Source organism: Podarcis raffonei, chromosome 15, assembly GCF_027172205.1.
Source record: "Podarcis raffonei isolate rPodRaf1 chromosome 15, rPodRaf1.pri, whole genome shotgun sequence".
Taxonomy (NCBI): domain Eukaryota; kingdom Metazoa; phylum Chordata; class Lepidosauria; order Squamata; family Lacertidae; genus Podarcis; species Podarcis raffonei.
This window is the reverse complement of record NC_070616.1, coordinates 9,225,177-9,239,807: the sequence shown is the minus strand read 5'-3', so window position 1 is coordinate 9,239,807 and position 14,631 is coordinate 9,225,177. Positions and strand designations below refer to the sequence as shown.

The following is a 14,631-nucleotide window of genomic DNA, read 5'->3' as shown; positions in this document are numbered from 1 at the left end:
AAATATCCCTCAACTCCCACCCGCTGCAAATTGTTGGTGACAACCTGGGTTGAGGCAGCAAGCAGGCCTTTTCCCTCGCTGCCTGCTGCTTTCTCAGCAATCCACTCTCTCAGAGAGGAGCTAGAGAAGGCCCTGGGGCATGGAATCTTTTCCCACCCTGTAAAACCTTCTGAGGACCACATGCCAGTGGTGGTAGTAAAAGGTAAAGGGAGCCCTGACCATTAGGTCCAGTCGTGGCCGACTCTGGGGTTGCGGCGCTCATCTCGCTTTACTGGCCGAGGGAGCTGGCGTACAGCTTCCGGGTCATGTGGCCAGCATGACTAAGCCGCTTCTGGCGAGCCAGAGCAGCGCACGGAAACGCCGTTTACCTTCCCGCAGGAGCGTTACCTATTTATCTACTTGTACTTTGACGTGCTTTCGAACTGCTAGGTTGGCAGGAGCAGGGACCGAGCAATGGGAGCTCACCCTGTCGCGCGGATTCAAACCGCCGACCTTCTGATCGGCAAGTTCCTAGGCTCTGTGGTTTAACCCACACAAATATGAAGTTTGCCTTTGTGTCGTAGCATATCCTCCAAGTGTCCCGATTTTTCAGGGACACCTAGTTAGAAAAGGCCTCTCAAAGTCAGACTCTAGGTGCCAGCTGGCACACTTTCAGTTCATTGTTGATTATTCTTTCACTCCTTCTCCCTCTCCCCCCCCCCCAAGAAACACACGTTGTGCAATGAAGGTGCTTAAAAGATTTAACAGTTTGCTTCTACATTGCAACCAGGGGAAAGAATTTGGGGGTCTTTTCTACAAGCTGAGCATGATGCAGGTGGGAGTAATCCCTCTTCTCCTTGACGGAGAGCGCCAGAAAGTATTAGAAAAGCAAATGGGAAAGCAAAATTCCCTTACTTATTAGGAATGGCCTGGAGCATTGTGAGGGGAAAGTTAACTGCAGATCCAGCTAAGCTTGTTCTGAGCATGGTTGCAAGGACACATGGGTGGGGGGCCTCTTTTGCCAATTTCCAGCTGGGCAGTTAGGTAGTTTTAGACTCTGCATGCACTGGTTTAAACGCCCACCTACTTTAGATGCAAAAGGCATTTTGTTAAGTTGTGGATGAATATATCAGACGACACAGCGATTCTTCAAACAGCTCTTGTTTATTCACTGGCCAGAACAGAACTGAACTGAAGGGTTCAGCCAGTCTGCTTATATAGAGCTCCACTACAACGCAACAGTAACCACTTTCTGTAACTATCCAATCACTGAACGTCACTTTCAATCCCTTATTTGCATATGTGGACCTGAGTGACAACTATCTACAGTATCCCCCTGCTGGCCCAGGGTGAGAACTTCAGTACATAACACATTGCTTTGCTTTCTTCAAAGGCAGGTGCCAGCCCTGTTGTATTTGAGGATTCTCCCGCTCGTCCTGCTGAAATTTTAGACTTTAGACTACGGGATAGGGGCTCTTTCATTGGAAAAATGTGTATTTTACCACTACTTCTTCAAAATCTGGTAAGCCACGTCTTTTGCATTTGTGGACCCTCCTGCTTATACTGCTAAGCGGGGCATATCAAGAGGTTTAAGTCCTGTAGAACCATAGAATCGTAGAGTTGGAAGGGACCACTAGGGTCATCTAGTCCAACCCCCTGCAATGCAGGAATCTTTCGCCCAGTGTGGGACTCGAACTCACAACCCTAGGATTAAGAGTCCCATGTTCTACCGATTCAGCGATTGTCTTCCATTCCTGGGCTAAAGATGTTGTGTTCTTGAGCATGATGCTGAATAGTCCTCAGTTTAGGGTAGTTTATTTCAATACCCCACCCTTTGTACTCTCCTCACCCCCTTTTCAGTAAATGTTATTTTACTTGTATAGGGCTCACCTTCCTTCCCCGCCCCCTTATTTGTTATTATTTATTTTTTTAATGGCAAAAAAAATCTGTTTAAAAAAACAAATCTGTTTTTAAAAAGACCTGAGCCTCTGCCTTGAGTCTTCAAAAGGGGACAAGGTGCAAATTTAAATAAGTAAATATTTATGAAAACTGCTCTTAAGGCAGTGTTCCACTGCTGCACATGTTACTGTCTTGAAATTTACGAGGAATAATAAAAAGCAGAACAGCAGCTCAGATGCACTGAGGCTATTTCAGCTCCCCCTATGGAAGGTCATTAAAATTTCAGCTTTCTATCAGAAACATCATTAAAGCAAATGGGGAGAGGGAGGAGCAATCCACCAAGAGCGGTACATTGGGATTAATTTGTTTGTTTTGCGCTTCTAAAGAGATTGTATAATAATATGCACAGACACTCTCAATTCACCCACTGTCGACTCATAGAATTAAGAACTCATCAGGGAGGTCCTCCGAAAAAAGGATGTAATTGGATTGCAGCAACAACATAGTCTTAGGAGACTAAGCGACTTGCCACCCCCTTGCTTGCAAGTGTACACAACATCCACTGAGTGGAGGTAAAAGTTTTTTTTCCCATTTCATGCTTTTCTGTCTCCCAAAATAAGTTATGGCAACAATAATGCACCCCGAATGTAGACTGATGGAAACGGCTCCAGTCAAATTCTCCAGAGCAACCTAGTCATGTGCCTGGGTACAAATAAATACATGAAGTGCTGGCAGTCATTTTGCCAGATCCTTGAGGTGTGGGGGATGGCGTTTCAGAGGATGGGAAATAACTGCAAAACTAGTACAGCCAACAACCAATTTACACATGTCCAATTGACGCACAACCATGTACGTGCACATTGCACCAAACCAAGAACTTACTTTAAAAATTGGAAAAATGATGCTAGAAGCGCCTAAAAAATTAAAGGACCCCTGACAGTTAAATCCAGTCGCTGCCGACTCTGGGATTGCGGCGCTCATCTTGCTTTACTGGCCAAGGGAGCCGGCATTTGTCCACAGACAGTTTTTCTGGGTCATGTTGCCAGCATGACTAAGCCGCTTCTGGCGCAACGGAACACCGAAACCAGAGCAGTGCACAGAAACACCATTTACCTTCCCGCCGGAGCGGTACCTATTTATCTACTTGCACTTTTTGGCGTGCTTTCGAACTGCTAGGTTGGCAGCAGCTGGGACTGAGCAATGGGAGCTCAGCCCGTCAGAGGGATTCGAACTGCCGACCCTCTGATCGGCAAGCCCAAGAGGCTCAGTGGTTTAGACCACAGCACCACCCTAGAAAGGGCAAAAAAACTGAGGTTCATTTATTTTCCCAAGTCCTCATGAAAAGTTGTCAGCAGATCTCTCCTAGCATGCTCATTTGTGTGCAATTTTGCCTATTGTCTACATTTTCGCAAAGCGTTTTTTCCTAAAGTAGCACATTTTTAATAGAATCTAAGCTGACCTCAGATGATCTACTTCATAGAATCATAAAGTTGGAAGGGACCCCTTTGGGCATCTAGTTTTTTATGTGTGTTGCGTTCACCAGGATATGCATTTCCTCCCCCCCCCCCAATAAATGATTTACCAGCATTTCACTGCAAATCTCCCCAGATAAGCACATTTTAGCATGCAGCTTTGGCGAGTTTTAAGGCCAGGGCTCATTCAGGTGGAAAGCCAGGATATAGATATTCAATAAATAATAATGTAATAATAATAAATAATGTTATGGCACACATTTTTGCAAGCAAACCCCAAGGTTTGCAGAAGGACAGACTATTGGAGGGGAAGCCTAAGGAGGGAAAACAAAACAAAACAGCCCCATGTGGACTGAGTGTCCTTTGTGGCAAATGGATGCTGGTTGGTTGTCCAAGAGGGAGTGAAAACAATAAGGGAGAAGGAATAGAATGGAGTGTCCTGAAGGAGGGCATCACCGAGTGACTGGCAGCACAACCTGACACATGCATATCTAATCTTGAGCCCAATGTGGCTTACTCACAGGGAATGGAATCTGACCAATTTGGGCAAAGGGGGGAAACCCAGCCAGATGGGCAGGGTAGAAATAATAGATGATGATGATGATGATGATGATGATGATGATGATGATGATTAACCTCTGTCTTCCGTCAGGCATCCCCACTGCCACCTGCCTCCCTTCTTGCTTACAACCAATCAGGGGGCAGCCCTGCCTGTCAGTGACTCTGGTGCCATCTGCTGTTGGGCTCTTGCCCCATCAGTCTCATAGAATCATAGAATCATAGAATCATAGAGTTGGAAGAGACCACAAGGGCCATCAAGTCCAACCCCCTGCCAAGCAGGAAACACCATCAGAGCACTCCTGACATATGGTTGTCAAGCCTTTGCTTAAAGACCTCCAAAGAAGGAGACTCCACCACACTCCTTGGCAGCAAATTCCACTGTCGAACAGCTCTTACTGTCAGGAAGTTCTTCCTAATGTTTAGGTGGAATCTTCTTTCTTGTAGTTTGGATCCATTGCTCCGTGTCCGCTTCTCTGGAGCAGCAGAAAACAACCTTTCTCCCTCCTCTATGTGACATCCTTTTATATATTTGAACATATATGTCTCAAAAGGTACCAGCCACCACCGCTCCCAGGTAAGTGGGTACAGGATTGCCCTTTCATACACTGAACAGGAGGACTCCACATTGGTTGCTGTTCACATCGGGAAGCCTCAGTCATATTGTGTTACATCTTCTAAAAATTATATTGTATTATGTGGTAAACCACCCTGTAATCCTTGGATGAAGGCAGTATAGATGATGATGATGAAGATGACAACAGCATCATCAACAACAACAACAACAACAACAACAACAACAACAACAACAACGCCACACCTATTTAAGCATTTCTTCAGAAGAAAGAGGTTCCACAGGCAACACCTCAAAAGTTGTTGTTTTTTAAAGAAGTGTAGGGAATCTTTTGGGGGCCCCCACACGGGCAGACTTTGGTAATATGGCGCCCTGAGTGAGGGGGGAATTGGCTCCCCACCCTTAAATATTTGTACCAGAGAGGAATGGCAAACCAAGCTATTTGGAGTATGCCGAAATGGCCAAATTGTCTGGAAAGCTCAAGAACCAAGAAGATAAAAACTTCAGTAAAGAATGGGGGGAAATATAATTTATTTAGGAGACCCCTTTAAGCAGATGAAAACGTTATCAGGGTTTTAATAACACTTGTAATGTAGCAAATACCATGGATAATATGGAGGGATATAAAACATAGATTATGAAATAATAGGCAGTTGTAAAAAGTTGTCAATAGAACCCATCGAGGGGATGGTAGGAAGTCTGGAGATTCAGAGAAATCTCTAAATATGGATCTGCATTTTGAATTGTTATAATTCTACACTTGTAAAATCAAAGAAAAATTATTTCAAAAAAATGTTTCTTTTTTTCATAATAATTCATTTTGGTACAGTTGCTTTTTATGGATCTTCTCAGTAGGTACCCATATAAGTATTATTACAGTGGTACCTCGGGTTACAGACGCTTCAGGTTACAGAAGCTTCAGGTTACAGACTCTGCTAACCCAGAAATAGTACCTCAGGTTAAGAACTTTGTTTCAGGATGAGAACAGTAATCGTGCTCCGGCGGCACGGAAGCAGCAGGAGGCTCCATTAGCTAAAGTGGTGCTTCAGGTTAAGAACAGTTTCAGGTTAAGAACAGACCTCCAGAATGAATTAAGTTCTTAAGGCGAGGTACCACTGTATTATCATTATGATGGTGGTGCTGCTGCTCTTGCACCCCCCTTGGTCCAGCACCCTGTGCAGAGGATCTGCCACACCGCCCTAAACCCAGAGCTGACTCCTGATGCTGCTGAACTACAACTTCCATCGTCCCTGGCCAGTGGCCATGCTTCATGGGAGTTCTGGTCCAGCAACATTGGTTGAGTCTAAGGTTCTCCACAGCTATTTTGAACCTTCTGTTCTCACCGTATAAATTACTGCTCTCCTGACTCTTTTGGCTGCTCAGTCGGGCAGGAGTAAACTTGGCCTCTCATAGATATTTATCTTCCAGTAGCTGCTTAAGGACATTGGGGCAGGGGGAGGTAGCACTGAGTTCCTTCCCAAATCCTTGTGCAACTAGTTTGGCCAGTCTCTCTCCCTTCAAGTACCACTTCCGCCAGCATTCCTCTCTAGGCATGTGCAAAAGGCACTTTTTCACCTTCCTGGACAACTTTCTGGGGCCCACAGGCAGAACAATGAAAGCAAATTTTAGCTGAACTGTATTCTATACGTTTTGGAAAGTTGTCTGTCCATCACCAAATTTGGCATGTTGGTTCCTAAGATCCAGGAGTCCGTTTTGGACTAGGTTTTGGCAGTGCTATTTCTCAAGAAAAAGAGGTGCCAAAACTGACCATCAAGACCTCCCTTGTTCTCTTATAACTGAGTTCCAGTAAGTTTGGGCTGGAAAAAAAAGCCCTGGGTTTCGGTACATAGATGTCAACTTTCAGATTTGAAAATAAGGGCTCAACAGCCTCAAAAATAAGGGATCAGCAGCCTCACCTGTCCCGGGGACAGTCTACAGGATATCTAACAATCCGGGATAGCAGCGGGAAACAGCGCTGGAATAAGGGAATTTCCCACAAAAAAAGGGGAAGGTTGACAGCTATGTTTTGGTACCACGAGACACCATTTTGAATCAAAGTGGCAGTTGGAGCCTTTCAAAACTGCATTGCAAATCCAGAATGTTCTGGTAAAATTGAGGCAGTTGGGGGGTATGAGAGCCCACCACCTCTTGGTGGAATCTCTCCCAGTGTAAAGCAGCTCATTCCACCAGGAAGTTCTTGCTATCATTCATCCAAAACCTGCTTCCTTGCCTTTTCTGCCTGTTGGTCCCAGTCCTGCCTTCTGGAGCAGTAGAAAGCAAGCCTGCTCCCTCTCCCCCTCCCACAAAAAAAAAACCTCAATATGACATCACTTCCTGTTTTAATGAAAACAAGATCTGGGTCACTTCAATGTCCCAATCAAAGCTCTTCTCATTCAGTCTGTCTGTCTCCCTTAAAGAAAGTGGTGTGTGAGAGAGCAAAGGGGTGGAGTCTCTCCATGAGGCCACTACCATGGCTGTGACAGGGGCACCAAGGGCACGTGGGAGCTGAAGAGTGGCCATTGTTGGCTCTGTCTTGCTTTGTTTGGCCACTGCATCCTGCCCCAGCCTGTGAGGAGGAGGCGCAGTAGGGGAAGTAGACAGGATGACACAAATGTAGAATATGTCCCTATTTTGATCTGAGGAATGTTGGGGGGGGGGGAGTCTGCCATTGGGGCATCTGGTTGGCCCCTGCGAGAACAGAATGCTGGACTAGATGAGTCATTGGCTTTCATTCTTACCTGTTTCTCCAGCACGCTATCTGTGACCCCCTATTTCACAATGGGCTCCTTACACAAGTCAGCTCCTCCCAGTCTCATCTATGAAATGGGCATCATCATCATCGTAGGCATAATCAGCGGCGGAGCAAGCCGATCGGGCACCTGGCCGGGGGCAGGGCCAGCCACCTGCAGGGTGGGGCTAACTGGGACAGGGCCTCCGAGGAGTCTGCCTGCCTCCTCCCACTCAGCTGCCCTACAGCTGAGGGGGAGGCGGCGGGTGGACTGTTTGGGGCAGCGCGGAGCCTGCGGGCGCCCAAGCCACTGTGTCACTCCCAGGAGAGACGCGTGGCTCAGGCACGCTGCAGACCCCGTGGTGAGTGCCACCCAGCATTTTGTCACCCCCTTCAGTGGTGACATCCAGGGCGCACGGCCCCCACTGCACCCTCTTCCTCCGCCTCTGGGCATAATCTAACTGGTTTAAAGTAGGGATCAGGGAAAATCTGTTGAGAGTTGTGTTCATGGCAGTAGGGTGGTACCTCGGGTTACGAACTTAATTTGTTCCGGAGGTCCGTTCTTAACCCAAAACCATTCTTAACCTGAGGCGCACATTCGCTAATGGGGGCTCCCGTTGCCACCAGGCCGCCGGCACGCAATTTTCATTCTCATCCTGGGGCAAAATTCTTAATTTGAGGTACTACTTCCGGGTTAGCAGGGTTTGTAACCTGAAGCGTTTGTAACCCGAGGTACCACTGTAGTCAGCAGAGTCAGAGCTTGAGGTGAATTGTGCCCCCTTTCTGTCCCTGTTCTCCCCTGTCTCTCCCCCTCCTGGTCACCCAAATGAAATCAGGAAGCGCGCCTCATAAAAAATAGGATGAGGATTGTGTGCAGGCCTGGGGGCGTAGGTTACCAGCCCCCTGATTGGAACGACATGGGGAAACATTTGTTTACCTCTGCTAAAATGTCGGGTAGGCTTCAAATAGAAACACAAATGAAATTGGCACGGGGCTTACCTTTCAAACTCCGGCACGAAGTCAGCAACGAATGCCTGGTGCTGGGGGTGTTCAACACTGCAGCTGCCAGCTGAGATCCCTCCCCAGGCTCGTCAAGGCCTAGGGCCCAGACTTGGAGCCTGCAAGGAATCCACGCTGAACGGGTTCATTGCATCCTGCTCTCTATACACTTCAGACAGGTGAACAGAGCAGCCGCTCTCGAGCCGAAGGTGTGGGTTCCGTGAGGAAGCCCTCCCAGGTGACGTGGACAAACCCTTTGAGCGTTTGTCCCTCTCATTACCTAGTTATCACCTCTCTGCCCTCCTCCTGCCTCCGAGATAGGGAGCCAGCAGGCTTGCTTTAAAATAAACCTCAAAAAAAAGGTCGGCAACGTGTGATTAACTTAATGTGATAAGAAGCCCAGAGAACTCGGGAAGGAGTGATTGGCAAAAGGTGACAAACAACTCCCCGCCGGGATTAATTTACCGTTTCGCGGACTGACAAGGCAGCTCATTATTACACCCAATTATTTATTCTGCCTCAGCCAGAAAGGCTCGAGGAGTGCCACGCTGGGAATAAATGGCAGGCCGCTTTCACTTGCAGGTGCAGAGCAGGAGAGAGGCACAACATTTCGGGCTGTGCTGAGATTTCCCCCCCGGGCTTTATGCTTTCCACAGACCATTTTGGGGAGAGGTGCAGGACCTTTTATAGAGAAATCGGGCTATTACTTACAGGTTTCTGTCATTTGCAGGTGGTGAAGGGGTTCAAGACAGTCTGCAGAGAACAATCATGGGCTTTGTGCTTTTTGAAGAGCAATGGGCCATTTCGGAGTAAGGCTGCCAGGAAGGCGGGGATATTTTTGCTGCAAATTTGCAATTCTGTCTTCTTGGCAGACCATTTGCTAGCTTATTATGGGAAGGCCATTTGGAGCTTCTGGGGCTGCTTTTCAGATTGCATTTTTTAAAAGGTAGAAGGTGGTTCATATACAGTGTCTGCATAAAGTGTGTTTCATCACTTCCTCCATCATTGCAAGTGAAAACAGCAACAACAACCCGTGAAGCTGTGCTTTCTGGAGGCTCCAACGGAACCGAAAATCACACTAATCCCTCCTCATGCGGATTAACATAAAAGGCTTCTGTATTATCCTTGTGAGATAAGAGAGAACAGCAAAGAGAGGCTGGGCCTTCTCTGTCTTTATATGTTGTGGTGCTTTCCTTGGTATAAAAGCTCCGACCCAAAAGGAAGAGGGGAAGTGGTGGCTGAGGCCTATTGGGATTGGTGGGGAGAAGGTTGGAAGGACAACTGTAGGTAGAGACAGAGCCAATGACAGGCCAAGACAACTAATTCTATTTTTGCCTCCCTCCTCCTCCTTCCTGCTGAGTTCTACAAGGGCAACACTGAGACTAAGGCAGGGGTAGTCAACCTTTTTATACCTACCGCCCACTAATGCATCTTTCTTGATGGTAAAATTTCCTTACCACCCACCAGTGCTCGATGGAAGGAGGATTCAGCTTGTGCCGTAGAACCCCCTACCGCCCACCTAGAATCCTGAAATGCCCACTAGTGGGCGGTAGGGACCAGGTTGACATCCCCTGGACTAAGGGGTAAACTAGGAAGGAAGCTGACAGTCAGGCTCCAACCCTTTGACTGATTGTAAGGAAGAACGAAGCCAGGTGAGGGCTGGCTGAAGTCAGCCTAAGCTTGGTGGGGCAGTGCCTTATTGGTGTAGAAGAAGAAGAAGAGTTTGGATCTGATATCCCGCTTTATCACTACCCAAAGGAGTCTCAAAGCAGCTAACATTCTCCTTTCCCTTCCTACCCCACAACAAACACTCTGTGAGGTGAGTGGGGCTGAGAGACTTCAAAGAAGTATGACTAGCCCAAGGTCACCCAGCAGCTGAATGTGGAGGAGCGGAGACGCAAACCCAGTTCACCAGATTACGAGTCCACTGCTCTTAACCACTACACCATACTGGCTCTCAGTGTGTAGTAACCCAATCAGACGGGCAGGGGTACAATTATTATTATTATTATTATTATTATTATTATTATTATTATTATTATTATTCCTAATGCACCAGTCTCTATGGGAGGAGGATGGAAATTCTGTTCTAACAAGGAATGATCCTTGATTCGAGAATGCAACAAGGCAGCATCCCAGGCTGTGTTCATCACAATCAGCACGTAATTTTGATGGAAGGGAAATGTCGAAAACAATGAGGAAAGCAAAGTAATTATTTACTGAAAGTTTGCAGACTGAAAAAACAACAGTAGCAAAATACAAGTCCTATTTGCTTTTGCGATTTCCACTCCTGGCCTCAGACAAACATGAAAATTACTGCAAGTCATGCTCTTGTTTCTGTAAATGTTCTCTGACATCCCTGCCCGAGATGTATGTTGCTTTCTTACATCGTCCAAAAAGTCACCGCATGGCAAGCCCAAATTTAATTTGTACAGTGGTACCTTGTGTTACGTACTTAATCCGTTCCAGAGGTCCGTTCATAACAGGAAACCACTCGTAACATGAGGCGCGCTTTCTCTAATGGCGCCTTCCGCTGCTGCTGCGCCGCCGGAGCGTGACTTCCACTCGCATCCCGGGGCAAAGGTTGCAACAAGGGGCATCTACTTCCAGGTTAGCAGAGCGCGTAACCCGCAGCATTCGTAAGGGGGACAATACGAAACACGAGGTACCACTGTACTGATGATCCAGCCTGAACATCATCTCATTCATTTTCCTAAGCATTTTAAATATTGGAGGCTACATTCTCTAGAAGACCTACCGCTGACAGCAGTTGACATTACTGATTGTACCATTTTGTAAGTAGGGACAGGTGTCCCACACCTGCAGAGTTTATAGAGGGCACCATTTGGACTGTGGGGAAGGCCTAACACCCTCTCCCAAAACACCACTTCCTTCATCTTCAAAGCAGCCCCTAAGGCTACCTCTTAGTGAAACAAATCACATTTACTTTGGCCTTACTTTGGCCTTTACCTGGGGGGCTGGTCTAACCAACCTGCTCACCTCCCTTCCAAGCCATTCCTGGAATTTCTAGATTCAGACACAACATGTAGATCTTCAGCTCCCATATGGAATTGGGGTTTTTTTTTTTTAAAAAAAAAAAAAGCAAGCAGGTGGCGATCCTATTTCCAACCATTTGTGGATGACAGTGACTGATTCCTACAGTTGCTAGGCAACAGCAGCATCCTTTCTTCCGCCCCAGAATTGAACAAAAATGCAAACCAACAGTGGAGCTCTTTGTACAGTCTTTGAAGGAGGGAAGAACTCAAGGAATCATCTTGTGGTTGCTTAGGAACTCCAGAGCAGACTTCTGATAACATCTGGGCATCCTGGATATTTGATCAATGCTCCCTGCAGTTGCCAAGATCTTCCTGCTAGGCATTTTAGCTCTCTGATCCTGCAGGAATAATTTAGCCGATGGACTATCTAAAGCAGCCATCGGCAACCTAGTGCCTTCCAAGTGTTTTGGACCACAACTCCCATCAGCTCATGGGAACTGTGGTCCAAGGGTTCCACATCCAGTGCTAGTCCTGCTCAGAGTGGAGCCACTGGAGTTAATGGAAGCAACTCACTTAGGCACACAGATTTTAATGGGTCTACTCTGAGTAGGACTTAGTCGGCAACAACCCCCAACAGCTGAAGGTTGTGAAAACTGATCTCAAGTACTGGAAGTTGGTGAAAACTGTTGGTGAAAACTGAGCTCAAGTACTGCAAGCAAGCAGTGCCTGATGGAAGAGGACTTCTTCATAGTGCCCCACCTCCTGCTTTGACCCCCAACTATTCAGTGGTATCTCATACCTTCCAACACGACATGCCCCAAATCCAGGAAGCCATCTTCTGGGTCTGCGAGCCTGTGCGAGTCACGTGACCCACGTTTCATCATGCCCCCCCAAGTGCTTTCTTCAAGAACAGCACCCAAAAACACGTATTTTGGACCACTGTGCCCCCCAAAAATGCAGTCCAAAATCTAGCAAGATTGTGGCGGCCATTTTGGCCACTGTCCTTTCAAAATAAAAAACAGGATGTCCCATTTTATTTCTGGGGCAGTTGACAGGTATGGTATTTGTCTCCTTGCCGAAATCTTCTCGCTCGTTGGAAAAGGGCTTTTATCACTTGATTTCCAACACATTCTGCTGCATTTATACATGAGGTCACTAGTCTGGCAATAATGGAAGAAACAGCTTTTCCACCTCATAAATATATGGTAGTCTTTACCACTGATTCCAATTTTGTGGCAACTGCAGCTTCTGCATTGTGTTTCTTCATTCCTTATGCATACAATGTATATGTGAGGCCACATCTGCATTGGCATACCGCCAGCTCTCAAAGCCACACCTGTTTAGGTATTCCCCTGAACTTGAACTTCCTGGTACAACTGCTTGAATTGCTCTTTTAACTGTTTTGTTATTTTTTTTAATGGGCTTCTTTGATTGTATATTTTATATCCAGATATCTTTAATGTTAGAATTGTTGTATGGCGTGCTCTTATTGTGTTTGAATTTTACCATGCTTGTTAACTGCTTAGGAGTCATTGTAAGTTGTATATAAATTAATGAAATTACTTATCATCATCATTATTATCATCATTAAGATTACTATTAAACATAATAATAATATGCACTTTCACATTACCTTCCCTGGGCCTTTCAAGAATGCAACGCTGGAAGGAAGCAACGCAAAGACTATATCAACTCTTAGGCTAGATGTGACTGCAACAGATAAGCCGAATCGTTCTGCTCCAATATAACTGCAAGATCCTGCAGTTGGGGCAGTGCCCAGCCATGCAAATAACACATGCGACGCACCGGCCATAATGCATCCCATAAGCCGCTTACCTTCATGCTTGGCGGAGCAGTGAGCGGTGGAGATAAGGGTCTCTCTGGAGCTGCCATATCTGTGCTGTTCAACACGTCTTGTTTCCTGTAATACAAGGAGAAATTGATCTTAACGTTTTCGTTCCTGGCCTTTTAAAGGGTGCAGAAAACCCCAAAGAGAAAAAGAAGGGGAAACCTTTGAGAATTCTGAACCCAAAAAAGTTCTCCATTCTATTATTTTTAAGAGAGAGGGAGGGGGAGAGAGAATAACCCTAGTTCTTGAGAGAATTCATATTGATCCTTTGTTTTATCCAATTATTTATGGCCCCTAAAAGCAGAGAAGGTCTTTCATCGGGGCATCCAAAGTAGGGAACATCAACAGAGCCTATACCTGCTATGTAAGTTGCAGGTAAAATCCATTCCAGGTAATTTCTATTAGTGGACTAAGCTGAGGGTTAGCTATATAGAGCTGGGTTTCTATGGCAACACTCTTGCAAAAAAAAAAATTTCCCTCCCTCCCCACCGCCCCACTCTTCCTTGTCCCCAGTTTCTCCATCTGGTCTTATCTATTGACTCTGTAATGTTTGCTCATATCTTTCTCGCTCGACAGAAAGGACACGATGCACAGCAGAACAGATGCTGATCACGGTTATGCCAGATCACCGCCAGGGAATCACACAAAAAAGGAAGAAAGGAAGAAATGTGCCGCTCTGAGTTTATCATGGCCTGCCCAGGCTGAACTTCAGGAGGAAAGCCTAATGAACAGGGAAACGTACAAAGCATGTTTTTCACTGCAACTGCTTCATAGCGCAGAATTCTTTTTTCTTTATTTTAACAAATTGGAAACAGTTCTTTAATATTGCACACTCCCTTGTTCTCTGAATAATGTCAAGTTCCAGAGGCAGCCCTTGCTACGCTTTGGCTATGCACACACACCATATGTTTAAAGCACATTGAAAGCGTGTGACTTATCCCAAAGAATCCTGGGAACTGTGGCTTGTTAAGGGTGCTGGGATTTGTAGCTCTGTGCGGGGATAAAGTACAGTACCCAGGATTCTTGTGCATTGTGGATTTTCAAGGGGATATTTACTAAGAGGTTTTGCAGGCATCATAGGACAAAAACTGTCAGGCGCACTGGTGCCCGAGGGCACCACCTTGGAGACCTCTGATGCACAGTATAGACATAGATCCCTTCATGGATCACTGCCTTACCATGGCGAAGGGGCTTGAATAACTCAGAGAAGTTATGAGCTATGCTGTGCAGGGCCACCCAAGATGGACACGTCATAGTGGAGGGTTTTGATCAAACGTGATCCACCTGGAGCAGGAACCGGCAAGCCACTCCAGTATCCCTGCCAAGAATACTCCATGAACAAAGACAACAGGCATATAAAAGTTATGACACTGGAAGATTAGCCCCTCAGGTCGGAAGGTGTCCAACATGCTACTGAGGAAGAGCGGAGGACAAGTACAGGTAGATTCAGAGCTGATGAAGCAGCTGGGCCAAAGCCGGAGGTCGCTCAGTTGCGGATATGCCTGGAAGTGAAAGGAAAGTCCAATGCTGTAAAGAAAAATATGTGGTCAAAAATGAGATGGCAAGAACATGTGTTT

The 14,631-nt window shown here is 46.4% G+C and overlaps 1 protein-coding gene across 10 annotated transcripts in view; it reads right to left on the bottom strand.

The window, feature by feature from the left end:
* The window catches only part of RAP1GAP2 (RAP1 GTPase activating protein 2), a 184,565-nt gene that overhangs the window by 56,770 nt on the left and 113,164 nt on the right, over positions 1–14,631 (bottom strand). For 6 of the 10 annotated variants that reach the window (XM_053367734.1, XM_053367735.1, XM_053367741.1 and 3 more), the window contains one exon: positions 13,042–13,126. The exons of 1 other annotated variant lie outside the window; for it this stretch is intronic. In XM_053367734.1, the coding sequence (XP_053223709.1) occupies positions 13,042–13,126 (85 nt within the window). Of the gene's footprint in view, positions 1–8,209; positions 8,361–8,920; positions 9,139–13,041; positions 13,127–13,411; positions 13,477–14,631 lie in introns of those variants that run through there. 3 more of the 10 variants (XM_053367739.1, XM_053367743.1, XM_053367745.1) reach the window with 3 other exon arrangements.